Source organism: Crocodylus siamensis, chromosome 10, assembly GCF_052110815.1.
Source record: "Crocodylus siamensis isolate JL-2025a chromosome 10, ASM5211081v1, whole genome shotgun sequence".
Classification (NCBI taxonomy): Eukaryota; Metazoa; Chordata; order Crocodylia; family Crocodylidae; genus Crocodylus; species Crocodylus siamensis.
The window spans coordinates 29,494,197-29,510,815 of NC_143404.1; the positions used below are offsets into that span (position 1 = coordinate 29,494,197).

Below are 16,619 nucleotides of genomic sequence, written 5' to 3' on the forward strand. Positions count from 1 at the left end.
TTCATAGATGCTAGGGTTGGAAGGGACCTCAACAGATCATTGAGTCTGACTCCCTGCCTGTGCAGGAAAGAGTGCTGGGGTCTGATGATCCAAACCAGATGCCTATCTAGCCTTCTCTTAAAGACCCCAAAGGTAGGGGAAAGCACCACCTCCCTTGAAAGCCCATTCCAAATTTTGGCCACCCTCACCGTGAAGTTTTTCGTGATGTCTAGCCTAAATCTGCTCTCTGTCAGTTTGTGAGCATTGTTCCGTGTTACCCCAAGAGGTACTCTGGTGAACAGGGTATCTCTAATACCTTGCTGCGCCCCCCTAATGAATTTGTCGGTGGCCACAAAATCACCGCTCAGCCTTCTCTTGTGGAGGCTGCAGAGGTGCAGGTCTCTTAGTCTCTCCTCATAGGGCTTGGCTTGTAAACACTTAACCATATGAATGGTCCTCCTCTGGACCCTCTCGAGGCTATCCACATCCTTCTTAAAGTACGGTGCCAGATGTAGTACTCAAAACTGCAGTCTGACTCAAAACCGGATGTAGTACTCAAACTGCAGTCTGACCAATGCAGAGAAGTATCACCTTCTTGGTTCTATTTGTCATGCATCTGCTGATGCTTGATAAAGTGCGGTTAGCTTTGCTGCTGATTTCATCACACTGCTGAGTCATGTTCATCTTGGAGTCCACTATGACTCCGGGATCCCTTTCCACTTCTGTGATGCTGAGAGGGTCATTTCCTAGCCAGTAGGTGTGCTGGATATTTTTATGCCCTAGGTGCAGCACTCTGCATTTGTCCTTGTTGTACTGCATCATATTGTGTTCTGCTTACTTTTCCAATCTGTCCAGGTCTGCCTGCAATTGTTCTCTACTCACTGGAGTGTTCACTTCACCCCACAATTTAGTATCATCTGCAAACTTGGACAGAGTACACTTCATGTCCACATCCAAGTCACTGATGAAGACATTGAAGAGTACAGGTCGAAGGACTGAGCCTTGCGGGACCCTAAGATCTACTTTTTTAAGCTGTTTAGCCCTGCATAACTTGGCTAAACAGCTAGCATATTTTTCTTTTCATGAGATTTTTCTTTTTCTGTTTCATTTTATTTGAAAATTTATTTTTAAAAATAAATTATACTTTTTTGTTTTTCCCTCTTATTTGCTTGATTTACTTCTATTAACAGGAACTACTTTAACAGTTTTGATTGTGCTAATTGACTAAAAATGTTAAGAGACATTTGTGGGAAAAATTGGGAAACTTATTTTTCATTGGTTATCGATCTCATTTGTGTAGACAACAGTGGCCAAAGGCTGGTGGACAGCACTCTAAGTGGAGAGGGAAAATGTATTTGCACAGATAAAGCTGTACCCTTTGCCTGTAGGGGAAGATGAACCTGTACGAAATTTGGCTTCCCTAGTTTCACAATTAGTTTAGATGGTGACACCAAACTCATTTACTGGCTTCAGCTGATGTGAACTAATTCCGAATGTAGACAAGGCTTTTCAGACTCCTTAGTTCTAGCCTTACTCAGGTTATTACTTTAAAGCTTTGGGATGATTTGTGTTTTGGAGCACCTCTATCCAAAAACCACCAAAACTGTCCACCTAGACACACAGTATAAATTATGTGGAGCCCTTATTTGCAGTTGACAACCTCCTTTGACCCTCCCGTCTGGCTGTTATAGCGATATGGGAATATACTTGCTGCCACTGCAACCATTTTAGCAGAGGAACATGAGGAGCACTCTCTTCTGCCATCAGAATGACACAGCATGTTAAAAATTAAGTTAGAGGGAGTGGAGTAGGCTGGTTGCGAAATATTTTTTGAGAAGAAATCTGTTTATTTTTGCTCAGCATTAAACTGAGAAAGATGAAAATAGAAGAATTTATCCAAAATGCACTTTAAAAGACCCATACTTAAAATAAGTTGAATAAAACATATTTTAGCATAGAAAATAGTACTATGTGAACCTTCATTATGTCTATGGATGCTTGTAATGCAATATCATAAAAATATAAATAATATAAATTATGTACATGGACAATTCTGAATTGTCCCCTTGGTAAGGAGTAAAATATGCCCAGCAGTCACCTTGAAGGGTTTAGTAATAGAAACCACTTCTAGATATTTGTGAGACACGTTTGTTCTCTACCAGTCATGTTTTTCCCAAAGAGCTGTGATGATTCTGTATTCAGCTTGTGAATTCTGGTTACTTAAAAAGAAAAATGCATGGCAAGTTCTATGACTTGTCTATAATGGATGGATCGTACAAGGTCTATAGAACCAACAAAAAGGAATGTTATATGGGTGTCTATACATGTGTTCCAGGATGGTGGGTGGGGTAGATTTTTAATTAGACCAGCTCTGAGAGCTGGTCTAACTAAAGTCCCCACAGTGTCACATGTATTCAGCATTCAACTCTTCAGAATGATGGTGGGGGTTTTTTAACAAAAGCTTGGTAATTAGCACGCTCCAGCAGACTCTTGCAGACTCAGTTAATCAAGTCTGCTCCAATGCATGCTAATTAGCATGTGTCAGAGCAGAGGTCTGTTATGTGTATAGGTGCCCTTAATGATGATGGGACTTAGGCTGCATAATGGGCCTTCCAAAGAAGATGCATGAGCTGATGAATGAATTTAAATTGATCTGCAGGGAAAGACGAGAAGAAAATTTCCAGAAGAGAGCAGAGAAACAGAGCATATGGGGTTCAAAAGACTAATGAAGATTGGAATTGGAGTGACTGAAAACATGTTACATATGATTTTTAGACCATTGTCTTGGGCTACTGGTGTCTTTTAAAGAAACAATCTGGTAGTTACGTTAATGTTACTTTGATGAGTTTTTCCTCTGCTGTTACCCAACCAATTTTAAGCTGGCCTAATTTAGTGCATAAGTATTAACCCCTTGCTCTTTGCCACCAGATGTCCCTCCCCTTGTCCCCTTGTACTCCTTTGGCAAGCGGGTTTGCCATCTTGGAACCAGAAAAATACTAAATTATATTCTAAAAATCTAATATCTACTACAACATTCATTAATTTGATTTCAAAAAAACATTTTTGGCCTGATTTACTTGTGTTTGTGTAGTGTACATAGAGGTGATTGTATAGTAGCTTAAAATGAAGTCTTAGTCTTGTATAATGTGGGGGGTATGGGTGGCTGGGTATAGGCTTGTGGGGGGTCTGTGGGTGTGTGGGTATGTGTGTATGTGGGGTGCCGCTTGCACCTTGTCATCTTTGACAGGCAGCCAGGGGCAGATAATAATTAATTTTCTAAATTTTTACAAGCCCCTGGAAGCCAGATAGAATGACCTGATGGGTTGGATATTTAAAATAAGAAAAACTGAAAGCACTATGGTGTAATGTTTACCAGTCAAGGTAGAGATTAGGTTTTATCTATCTTATTGGGGTACTGTGAATCTTAATTTGCTACTGTTTGCAGTGAATTAAGAAAACTTTAAGAACCTTCCTTGCTTCTGAAGGGCAGAGCTAGCTAACAAGCTAACCGATCAGTCTTCTGTTGGTACACTGTAACCTCATAACAAATCCTCACAATAATCCAACACTCCAAAAAGGAGCCATTTCCCCCGATTATTGTGATGCAGCAGATTGACTAATCCTTTACTTCTGGTCCAACAGGGGTTTGTTATAGGGAAGTTATACACACTATAAGGTTTATTCAGTATGAGTAAGGCCTGGTTTAAATAACAATTTCACATTTTTTGTGAAAATCACAAAATTAAGTGTTTTTCATGAAAAATATGATTTGCAATTAAATGCCATTATATGGCCACTTGCTATGGAGTTCCCCAGGAAGCAGCTATACCCATGGCATTTTGTTGCAACAGTGCCAACAGTGCATTGCTGGATAGGGCCAGATGGGCAGCGGGAGGGAAGTGCTCAGTGCTTCCCCAGTGGGGCTTCTGCATGCAGAATGGAGCCAGGGGCAGGAGCAGTGGCGAATGAGACTGAGTGGCAATGGCCCCCTGTGTGCAACCAATGGTGAAAGACTATGCTTCAAAATTATTACTCAGCAAAAACCTTGTAGTTAGGCCCTGGTTTAAATCATGAGCCCAGCTCATGAATATTGTGACCTGATAGTGGTAGGAGCTGCCATTTTCACAGCATCACCGCCAATTGGCTGAGGGGGCAGGTTTAAAGTTATCAGGCTGGCTGAGCCTGGTCCCCAGTGCCAGGCTGGGGGCAGGGATCAGGTGTGTCCAGCATGAGGGGGCAGGGGGAATAAAAGATTGCAAGGTGAACTTTTTTTTGCTGTCTGCTGGACACTTGCCAATTATCTTCTAAAGTGTGGGGCCCAAAAACTGAATGTGATGAATAGAATAAAACAATCACTTCCTTTGACCTGTAGGCAAAATTCCTATTGCTAGCCTAGTATGCTGTTGGTTTTTATTTTTTTGCAACATGATATGCTGTTGGCTCATTTGACTTACAGTCCACCTCAGCCCTCAAGTCTTTTTCTGCAGATTTGCAGCCGAGCCTAGCTGTTGTTCCCCAGTCTGTACTTGTTTGTGCGATTTGTGCTGAATGGGTAGTCAAGGTCATTCTGAATTTTAATTCTATCCTCTGGGGTGTTTGCAGCTCAACCCAGGTTGGTATCATCAGCATATTTGCTAACTCATCCTTAATCATATCTCTCAAATAATTAATAAAGATATTAAGCAATACCAGACCCAGGAAAGACTCCTGGGGAGCCGTATTTGATACCTCTTCTCAGTTAGACATCAAACCATTGATGACTGATCTTTTGAACACACTGATCTAGTCATTAGGTATCCACCTTACAGTACCTTTACCTAGATTACATTTGTCTTGCTAACGTGAATGTCATGGGATACTATGTCAAAAGCTTTGTTAAGACCAAAGTATATCACGTCAACTGCTCTTTGTTCATCCTGAAGGTCTGTTGCCTTGTCAAAGAAAAGAATAATTTTGGTCAGGCATGACTTGCACTCAAGGAATCCATTTTGGCTGTTCATGTTTGCCTTGTTCTCTTCAAGTAAAAATAGATGGACTACTTGATGGACATGCTCCATGATTTTTTCAGGTACAGAGGTTATACTGACTCAACTGTAATTCCCCAGATCCTCCTTCCTTTTCTTAATGATGACCATATATTACCTTTTTCCAGTTATACAGGACCTCACCCAGCCTCTATGAATTATCAAAGATAACAGTCAATAGATGTATAATTACCTCAAAATTCTATGGGTATGCTGGAGTGCATGTTGTCTGACTGACCCTGCCAGCTAGAAAATATCTGGCTTCTCTAAGAGTATAATTAGATGTTACCAAATGAAGTGGATCAAAACAGGCTTTGATCATGTGGACAGCAGGCAACAAGTTCCCACTTAGAGGCATGCTCCTGGGTATCTCCAGTAGTCCCTACATAGAGAGGTACCTGTGGGAATCTCTGAGGTCATTCTCTATGTAAGTCAAGAATGCTAATGTGTTTTTTGTAAGCAAGGAATCTCAACTTTCCCTGCTTAGAGAACCCCTGGGACTCTTTTGTGTGCATCTCTGTGAGCAGAGATGATTGTGGGCAGGTGGTCTCAGGGCTTGAGGAGCCTGATCCTGTGTGAGAATCCCCAGTACTGGCTGCTTGAGGTGGCTGGAGAGCGTGGGCAGCTCTGGGACACCTACACTCTTCTCCCATAAAGGGGACACCCACAGTAGAAAAGTGGTACAAATTATTACCAGCCACAAGCATTTGTGGTGTGACAAAGGTCATAGACACCTATTTGCTTTCACTTTGTGCCACCATAAAAATTGTTATGGTGGCACAAAGGCAATGTCTGGTACCAGCTGTGACAGAGCACTGGGGTGTGCTTCTTGCTTCAAGAGGAGAGGTTGCCTGAGAAGCAGCCTGCAGGTGGTGATGGGGGCTGATTAGGGAGTTAGCTGACTAGGAGGGGGCTGGGGTTGAGATATATAAGCCAAGGGTCTAATCTGGTCAGGCAGTCTAACTCTGAGTGCCACTGTGAGAGCAGCTGGGCTCCTGATAGCTGCTGATCTGGGGAAGAAGTACTGAGCCCAGGAACAGGCCAGGCCTTGGAACAGGTAGGCCTGAGAACAGAAGCGGCTAAACCCATAGCCTGGAGAGGGGCGGTAGATAGTGGAGGGCCAGGGTGCCTGAAGCTCAACTAGTGAAGACTGCAGCTTCTGAGAGGTGGGACCAGGCCTTGGAAGAGATAGGACTGGGAGCAGGGGACAGCGGCCCAGTGCCTGAGAGGGGTGAATCGAGCTTTGGAAGAGAGAGGCCTGGGATCAGGGGGCCGGGGGCCCAGCGCATGAGAGGGGCAAGGTGGGGTTTGGAACAGATAGGACTGGGGACAGTGAGAATTTTTTTCCTAATATCTAAGCTAAACTTCCCTTGCTGCAACTTGAATTATGATGCCTAATCATTTTAGGTGCCTATAAGAGACATGGCAGCCAGAATTTTCTCTTTGCTCAGTGTGTATGGTATAGATACTGAGATCCCTGCCAGTTGATGGGACATCATAATGGCCCAAGGGCTTGATGCTCTGGCAGGGGCTGCTGAGGGGCTTGAACCCCAGAGTTGTCCCTGCCAGCCTACTGCAAATTGCGATTGCCCCAGCACTTGAGCCCAAGGTCAGTCCTAATCTGCCAATGATGAGCTGATTGCCAGGCACCCAACCTGCTGGTACATGGGAGCTTGGGATCATGATCCCATGCTCCCCCTCCCCCATGCCTCCACTGGCAATATGATGTGATTTGATCTGGTTCCTGATTCCACATGTGGCATGGCAGGAGGCACGGTTGTTGGTATCCCATCCAACCTTTAAGTAAATATCTGTCTGGGGGCTTAAAAATTTGTCTCTAGTAAATATGGATGTTAATAAAGTAAGAGGCAAGGATTTGTTAGGGTGAGTCTTTTATTGGACCAACTGTGTATGCTGGGCGAAAGTTAGTTATGCTCTAAAATGAAATAAAACCTGACAAAGCCAGCTTGGCCATCACAGCTACAACACTTTGTTAGTAGTGGAAATGTATTTTACTGAAAGTTCTTATCACATGATTCAATAGTTAATTTATTATAGTATAATCCAATTTAAAAATTTGTATGTTTCTGTTGCAGATGCAATAAAAAGTTGGTTATGCTTTTCAATGTTTTCAAGATAGGTGATATGATTTATATTGATGTCGCAGGTGTCTTTTCCAATGTAAGGGAAGCTAGATCCTCAGAAGAGTGACTCTCTCATGGAATAAATAGCCTAAATCTAATTCTTTTTATAATTTATTTTATTTTATGAACACAAAATTAACAAATACTTCTCAAGGATTAAAATAAAAAAAATAGTCCCTGCAGATACTGTACATTCTTTTTCTTGTTACATTATCTTTTGTTTAAAATTGGCCTGTTTTGTCTTCTGAGGCCATGTGTTAGTAATAGCAGGCTTGCATCCTAAATTTGGTGTTCAGTTCCATGCTAAAAATAATAAATCTTTTGTCAAAGTAAGATTTTGTATACAAGGAAGGCCAATTGACTTTTGACCAAAGTACTCGAAAAAGCCCATTTTGGATAGAAATTAGGCCTGAAACTTGTTTAGAAGCCTAAAATACCTTAGGAGGAAGTGATGAGTGCTGGAAGTGGACTTATTCAGCTTTCTCTATAGAAATTGTTGCATTGCCTTAATTATGGTAATAGTTGGTGTCTTGACAGAAGCACAAGGTTTGGCCAAACCTCTTAAAATGAAAATTGATCTAAAATTTAGCCTTAAATACTCTGCCTTCAAGAGAAGCCTTTTTGTATAATTTTTAGCTCAGTGATGAGCAATTATTTTGGTTGGTGGGCCACTTAAGGAGTTTTGGTGAGCTGTCGAGGGCCACAGACACAATATCTTTCAGAAGACATAATTTTAATATAATATACATAAAACCCCCCCCAAATAGTATACTAAAAATCAAACATCAAACATAAGATATTTTAGTTTTATTTGAAAAAATATTTTTGTCCTTATTTATATTTGTTTGTGTAGTGTATGTAACTGTGTGATTACACAGTTGGTCAAAATAAAGTTTTACTTTTGTATATTGTGGGTGTGTGGAGGGTCTTGGGTGTGTGTGTGTGGGGGTGGGGGGCGGTAACTGGTTGGTGAGGGGTGTTGAGTATGCATGTGTCGGGGATGAGTCCTGGGAGCTGGCTGGAAGTGCAGGAAGGGAGGGTGTGGCAGGGGGCATGTGCAGAAGAGCTTGCCAGGGCAGTGCAATATAGGTGCAGGTATGTTCTGCTCTCCCATCTGGCCCACGGCTGCCCCCATAATGCTTTACATGGGGCTGAGTCCCACCTGTTCTTGCCTGGGGCAGGTGCAGCTTTCCCACCTGAAAGCACCCTGCATCCATCAATGGCTCTGGCCCCAGACATCATGCTTCCCAGTGGGGTTGCTCTTGCTGCTGCTACCGCCTTCCGTGTGCTGCTCATTTGCCCCTGCCTCCTCCTCCCCTTTTTGCCCTGCTGTGCTGCTCCAGGTAGGGGGAAGCTGCAGCTGGGCAGCTGCTGTCCTAGAACATGGGGCTCCACTCCAGCTCCCAGCTGCCTTCCATACACTGAACCACCCACACATAGCTTCTCATCAGGCTGGGTGGGTGGAGTGAGTGGAAGGTGGTCAGGAGCTGAAGTTGGAGCCCTGCACACTGGGGCAGGAGCCCTTCAGCTGCAGCTTCCCCTCTACCTAGAGCAGTGCAACAGGGCAGGAGCATGAGGAGTACCCAATGGCACAGGGATGTGAGCAGTACCTGGGTGGCTGCAGCAGCACTGCATGCTGGTTGGAGCTGGGACCAGGGTGGTGCCATTAGCAGGTGCAGGTGGGAGTGTGGTATGTGATGCCCTAGGCGAGAGTGGGCAGGGCTTAGTCCCATGTGGAGCACTGGGGGCAGCCACAAGGCAGATGCAATCAATTAGTGAGACGGATCCAGCCCCCCCCGGCCATATTTTGCCCACCCCTGCTTTAACTGATGTCATTTGCATTTAGCCAGGACCAAAGGTTACCTCAAATGGCCATTCAGAGATAGTATGAACAGTTTTTTAAAATTCATGCTCTAAAATACTTTTCGAGGTTGCATCTCGCAGGATCCCAAGTATGTTGGGTCTAGTGCATGATTTGGGTCTTTGATAAGGTTTTCTTGAAAAATGGTGACAGAATTATGTTCAAAATACTATTTGGATATTTTTGAAAGCTCAGGGAGTTAATATACAATTTCTTTAGTGATCTTGTTTGTTCTACTTTGAAAATTTTGCTGGAAGTAGTAATGCAAGTCATGGGACAAGGTAGTGTAAACAGAATTTTCTGCCAAAGCCAAAACGTAAGATGTGATGGTTATAAACATTGGTTCCAGATATCCATACTACTTGGAGATGGACAAATATGAACTGACTTTGGAAAATTATCTTCATGATTGATAATCTGAAGCAAGCATATTTTAAGTCACCACTTCTGCTACCAAGGCAAAGCCTTTTCTTGATTGAAAAATATCAGGCTGTTTGGCCAAAAAAAAGCAGTTTTCCAAGAACAGTATGAAATGGTTTCAAACTAGTTGTGGTCTTCTGAATTTGTATTGGGGATTAACAGGTAATGACCTTGAATTCTGCCTAGCAGCAGCTGCTTAGTTTTATATTGGGTGGTTCAGATATTTGTCAGGTTGTTACAACAGTATAATTTATACGTTAGGTTGTAAAAGGGGTTACATGTGACTCGTGGTATTTAAGACGGGTATAGAAAATCCATGCCACCTTGAAAACTATTAGCACTGCAGTAATTCATGGATGCAGTATTGATGCTTGGAAATGCAGTTTCTAGCTTGGTGCCATTTCTTACACTGTAGCTAAATTGAAAAGAAAAATCACAAAATTTCTCCTTGACATTTTAAGTCGCTTTGAAAGTGAAATGACAATTATATATCTCCTATCCCACCAGTCAGCTGAGGTTATGAATGTCTTTAGGTCTGGAAAGTTTTATTCCTTAAAGGCTTTTTCAGGAAAATTTAGAAACCTTTATTATGTTGTGTCAAGTTGAAGAATTTCTCCCTAGTACAATGGATACCAGATATGTCCCCTGGGTGAAATATCTGTGTACCTAATACTGCATCAACTTCTTTTATGTATTTTAATTTTAAATGAACACTGGGTTTGACACAATTGAAAAGTATGGTACTTTCTGTTTCTCAAGTAGTGATTAGACTGCATCTCCCAACAGGTTATATGAAGGCAAAGAACAGACAGAATTTGAGGAATCTATGAGAAGACTCTTTGAATCTATCAACAACCTCATGAAAAGCCAACATAAAATTACCATTTTGTTGCAGGTTAGTATACCTGAAAACAACAATTTGTCTTGCTTATTAAAGTGGTAAGATGATGATATATTCATGGAATTTATCCTTTACCTTTTATATATGTATACCTTCTTACCTGAAAGGGTAGGGTTAGACCGGTTATTTTACCTTGAAGCCCAAGTACATAGTAAGACGCATCTTTTTTTCTTTTTCAAAAATAAATTGTTCTTAAATAGCTAGACCATAGGTGTTATTTGCCTTTCTATGGAACTCAAAGGAGTCCTGGTCCTGGGCTCCCCAGCTAATTCTTTGATTATTTAGAAATGCTAGTCAGATATTTTAAAAATGGCTCTAGTATGTTGGTAATTGTTCAAGTAACTTTAGTATATGAACCTTTAAAACTTTTACAGTTCTTTTCTTTACAATATTAAGTACTAATTAGTTTGAAAGGCTTAGCATTCATATAAATGTCAGTTATATTCATCCATAGTGGTTTATATTTATTTATGAAAGATACTTTGAGGAAATCTGGGAAGAGGAGGGTTGACTAAGACATGTACTAGTCTCTGACAGTAATGCATAAGGAATGGCCTTGTTATTGAGGGAAATCTTTCAAGTTTGGCTATGTTTCTATTAGAGGATGTTATCTGATTTTGGGAGGAATGGTAATATTGGCAATCTTGTGCTCTTCAGTGCCCAGTTTTCCTGTTGCTGGTTTATCTTCCCCCTCCATATAAATATGTTTTTATAGTTTCATAGTTTGTAGGGTCGGAAGGGACCTGAGCAGATCATCTAGTCTGACCCCCTGCCATGGCAGGAAAGAATACTGGGGTCAAATGACCCCAGCAAGATGTTCATCTAACTTTTTGTTAATATTTTTGCATGTGTATATAATATTTGCAGTGGAAATACAAAGTAAGGCAGAGAGAATTCACTGCCATATTTTATTAATTCATAATTGAAATGATTCTTTTGGGATTTATAATACCTATAACATTACGCATAGAATGTTACAGAGCGTTATAAGGGAACTCAAAAAGTATAAATCTCTACTTGCATAATAGCATACTTTCTGTAAATTTTGCAATGCATTTTGAAAATAATTCAGGATATTCTGTGGGTTTATGACAGGTTCATAAACGATTTGCCATCAGTGGTTGAAAAATATTGCATCAGAAGGGGAAGATACTTTCCAGATCCTAAAAAAATCTTGGTACAAATTAGTATCTATAATGGTGTAATAGGTTGTGTAAACATTGTGTAAAGCACATTGTTACTGTTATTACGTCTTAATATTTCCTAGCCAAAAAGGATGAATCTCAAAGCCTTTAGTATTTGCCGTGTAGCATTCTAACTTGTTAAACTGAGAACATTGGAGCACTACAGCATATGTATTTTCAATGTGTAAATGTTACTTCTGCTGCTTGCACTTTTAAGGATTTCTTACTCTACAGGAATGATAGGGTGTAAAAGTACAAAAACAGATACATTGCTTAAACTGAAAAAGCTCAAAGACTTTTCTGGGACTGCCCATAAAATAAACAGAGCTTGTTTTCATGTGGGGTTCTTAATCTTCTACTTTGACATATTAAAATTACATCTTTTCTAAATCTAGATAGACTGTTTCAATACAATTTCTAGGAGCCATGCTAAAGATGCTAAAGAAGTTAAGCAATTTTTTGTTTTGTTGTTATTTCATTTGCATGCAGCCATTGTGCTTTAAATGTTTTGCTTTTTCTTATTACAAAAATGAAAAATTGCACTAGCCTTGGGGAAACATGCATAGCTACTAATTTGTGTTGTCTTTGTATCTTCCACCTGGATGGTTAGTAGATAGTATCATAAGAAAAAACTGTTACTCGTATGAACAGTATTGGATTATGTGAGATGGAGGCTGGTATATTAATTCTGCAACCAGTTGATTTAGATCAGTTAGAGCATCAGTCACTTTAGAAAAGCAGTAATATTGCCATTTTTGTTTTTATTACCATGATATCTGTTTTACAGAGCATAGGGCTGGAGGGTACTTCAAGGATCCAACCTCTTGAATGTAGGAATGTTATTCCTGAATTACCCCTGACCAATGCTTATCCAGCTTCTTAAAAAAAATTCTCCAATGCAGAAGATTCCACACTTTCCCTGAGCAGTCAGTCCATTGCTTCATGGCTCTAACAATAAGAAAGTTTGTTGATAGCTAGTTTAAATCTACTTTGTTGCAGTTTTCAGGCATCACTTCTTTATGGTAGCCTTTCAAATATTCAAAGATTACTATCATGTCCCCCTTTAATTGCCTTTTTTTACACGTTATACATACTCAATTTACTTTTATCATTTTTGTTTCCTGTACCCAGACTGTTTCCAGCTCCTCAACAGGCTTCTTAAAATGTGTAGCCCAGAACTACACACAATATAGTATTGGAGCTTTAAATCTACATCAGAACAATTTGTCATTCACAGTGATTTCCATTCAGTAGCGCTAAGTACATGACAATAGAAATCAAAATAAGTGTCCTTTCCTTCAGGACCTCTAGAAGATTTTTAGGATGTACTGATGCATGTTCCCTGTGAATAAATAATCAGAGAGATGTGGCTAAAATGTGGAATGTCCTTTTGTTCTTAGTTTAAATATCTAAAATACTTTAAACATGATGAACACTGTTTTCTAATGAGCTAGATAAAAATTGAAAAACGTACTGTTTCTCTTAGTACACAAGCAATGTGTAATCGTCCTCTCAAATATCTCAATAAAAATAACTGTTTACATTTTAAGTTCAGGCAGAGGAACACATGTCTGTTTGTCAGCTCTTTATTTCATCATAATTTTATTATTTCACCCATAATTGAAAACTGACCCAGAAATAATTTCCAAACTACAGTGGTTTGGAAGGTAGACTTGCTCTAAATATGTTCAAGACCAATAAATAATTATCAGTGAATTAATATTTTTAAGACTTCAGTAAGAGTCACCAGGAAGCAAAAAGCTATATTTTACTTAAGTTTCTGCAGCTGGAAAGATAAGGCACCAATTATATTGGGGTAAAAAGATGCGAGAATGGAGATACACATTGACTATAAATTAGATTAAATGACCACTTGAAAAATACAGGTTACATGTATGCTATGGTAATTTCCAGTGCCTGATGGAGGTAGTTTCAAGATACTTTTTTGCCATCCCTGAAAAAGAATACAAACATCAGATTTCACTCTGGAGAAACTAGCCACCAGGATAATTCTGTTTTGCAGAAGTAACTTGATGGTTCAATGAAAGAATCACTGTAGTTTGCTCAGCCTTGGTAAGGGAAGTTACAAAGAACTCCCTGCCAACCAGAGTTGCTTTGACCCAGCTCAGTGTACTGCAGTCCCAGGCACATATTCAAATGGTGCACCTGGGAGCAATAAACTTTGAAGGAATAAGCTCCAGAGTTTATTGCTTCACATTAATTGCATGTGTAGATGCATCCCCAGAAAGCATTGAAAGAAAAGAGGAATTATATCATTCCCTGTGTATGTGAAAGTGTCCTCATCAGTGCCCACAGATCCTCCTTGCCTTGTGTGACAAGAACCATGACTTTAGGGTGTTATCTGTAGCTGTTGTATCTGCTCATTTGTAGTTTATTCATTACCTTGTAGAGATTTTCTCATATGGTAAAAAGAATAGTCCTGATTTAAAAAAAATAGATCTAATATTAAAGTTTTATTTGTACTTTACTTTTATTTCATAATTTCCATTTTTATGATCAAAAGAAATAAAAATATACCTCATGCTTAAGCTATATCCAGAGTCTTGAAGAAGGCAAAACCAGATGCTGTATTATGATAGTGTTATACAGGTTTTGAACATCTGAAGGTTAAGAATTGTCAATCTGTAACTGTTTGCCTTTTATGTAAACCAAAATCAAAGTTGTTTCATTTCTTCTGGAATTGTTGTAGTAAACTTTTCACTTTTTCTGAAGATTTGAAGATCCAGGGTAGAGAAATATAGCCACAACTACAGTATGTTTGTGTCTTTGACCTAATTTTTCCTACTGAAAACAGACATGTAGATTGGACATTGGTCTACCTTGGAAGTCTGAGACACTGACCATGCCATGAAGTAACTTTAAATATGATGATCTGGAATAGCAGCTAATTAACACTTGAATTGTGAAGATGCAGATAATATGTTTCTTCCAAGAGGTATTTTTTGTGACAGTCTTCTAAATGAACGATTAAGAAAATGGTAGGTTGTTGCTTGTTGTGTTAGAGGATTGTAGCTGATCAAGACACTAGGTTTTGTGTTTGCATTGATAAACTATCCTATCTCTGATTGGGATGCTACTGTGTGACAAGCAAGTATTTTTTGGATGATATCCCAACTGTGTAGTTAAAATAAACTCCAGATGTGGCCTCACCAGTACTGAATAGAGGGGAATAATTTCATAGATTTCATAGACTTTTGGGCTGGAAGGGACCCTGGGGGATCATCGAGTCAGCAGGCCAAGGCACATAAGGGATCCCACCCCAGCCCCAGACCTGGAACAAAATGTAGGCAAGGCAAGAGCCCCTAAGGGGGACACTTGTGCGTCTATACACAAATGTCAGGAGCCTGGGGAATAAACAGGAGGAACTTGTTCTCCTCCTAAATGCAAATAACTACGATGTCATTGGGATAACAGAGACCTGGTGGGACTCCACCTATGACTGGACCATGGGTATAGGTGGCTATACCCTGTCCAGGAGGGATCGAGTGGACAAAAGGGGTGGTGGGGCATAGCTGTCTATGTCGAGGAAAGCTATGTGTCCCTGCAAGCTGACATTGGCACTCACAGTGGATAACCTGAGACTCTCTGAGTTAAAATCCATGGGGAACACGGTGCATGGGATACTATGGTGGGGGTCTACTGCAGACCCCCTACCCAGAGTCGGGATCTTGATCAGGAGTTCACCAGGGAATTGGCTGAGGCTGCACGGTCCCTGTGTATGGTTGTCATTTAGCAAGTTTGCTTTTTCATGGGCATTGGTTGTCAGTTGTCCCATCTGGTTTAGCAGAGGTCCAATGTTGCCCTTGCTTTTCCTCCAGTTCCCCACATATCTAAAAAAGGACTTTTTATTATCCTTGATATTTGTAGGCAGCTGGAGTTCCATCACAGCTTTGGCTTTCCTGGTTTGCTCTCTGCAGGTCTGGACCAGAGCAGAGTATTCCTCCTTGGTGGTGGTTCCAGTCCTCCATCCTTTATAGGTCTTCCTTTTAAGACGCAGGAGGTATGGACAGCTAAGGGGGCTGCTGTGCCCTTTTGCTGCCTAATAACTTCCATTGACCTGCTCGCAGTATACCGACCAGTGCAGCCCAGTATCCTGTTAGCCTTCTTAGCAACCAGGACATACTTCTGGCTCGTATTCAGCTTATTGTCCACTGTTAGCCCTAGGTCCTTTTCTGCAGAGCTGCTGCCCAGCCAGTTAGCATAATTCTTTCTTGCCACTCATGGTCAATCTGTTCTAGGCTCCTGTCATGGCAGCTTGGCATTTTCAATGTATACATAGTCTGGAGAAAGCTTAATTATTTGTTTAGGGGAGAATAAGACTAGGAAATTGCTAACTGCAATGCCTTGATTTATGATGTGAAATAGATGATGGCATGATAATTTGTTAAACTTGCCTTGACAGCAGATAACATTAGACTAATAAAAAGGGCACCGGTAACTGCTTAAAACAGTCTTTAATCTTGTGGTACTTGGATTTCATTAATATGTATAAAGTCAGGTTGCAGAGAGTTGCAATGAAACTGAGCTTATTACAGAAAAAAAGATTATAAGGAACATTTACCAGTAAATTGTAGAAATATGAAATATCTGTAGCATTGAGGGGATTGTGTAGCCAGCTTTAAAAACAAAAAAAAAAATTTAAAAAGCTCTAAAGGGGATAATTCTCACAACTTACTTCTTGAAAGCTTGAATTGTTGCTTTGAGGATGGAAAATACAATTGTTTGTAATCAATCATTTGAAGCCACAATTGCAACAGAATGTGGAGCTACTAGGGATATGGTGGGGATATGCTGACTCTTTTACATAATCTGGCACTTTGGACTCTGAGTAACACCAGCTATATTATCCAATTCTAAATTCCCAGCAAGTTGTGAAGATGCTGATTTGAAGAACTTGAAAGTATGCCTCCTGAAGCAATGGAAGGCAAATAGGTAGAATGACAGGGCTCAGCAATTTTTGTAGTGGTATATGAGTTGGATGGTATTATTTGAACCAGTTCAGGAGCCTTCTAATGGACTCATTGGGCATGTCTACACAAGATGCTTAATGTGCAGAAGACTAATTCTACTGAGCATTAGTGTGGT

General features: G+C 40.4%; 1 protein-coding gene across 1 annotated transcript in view; it reads left to right on the plus strand.

Moving 5' to 3' along the window:
- The window catches only part of DOCK2 (dedicator of cytokinesis 2), a 514,744-nt gene that overhangs the window by 91,996 nt on the left and 406,129 nt on the right, over window positions 1–16,619 (plus strand). Inside the window, exon 23 of the mRNA XM_090064272.1 lies at window positions 10,215–10,323. Within this exon, the coding sequence (XP_089920398.1) occupies window positions 10,215–10,323 (109 nt within the window). The remainder of the gene's footprint in view (window positions 1–10,214; window positions 10,324–16,619) is intronic.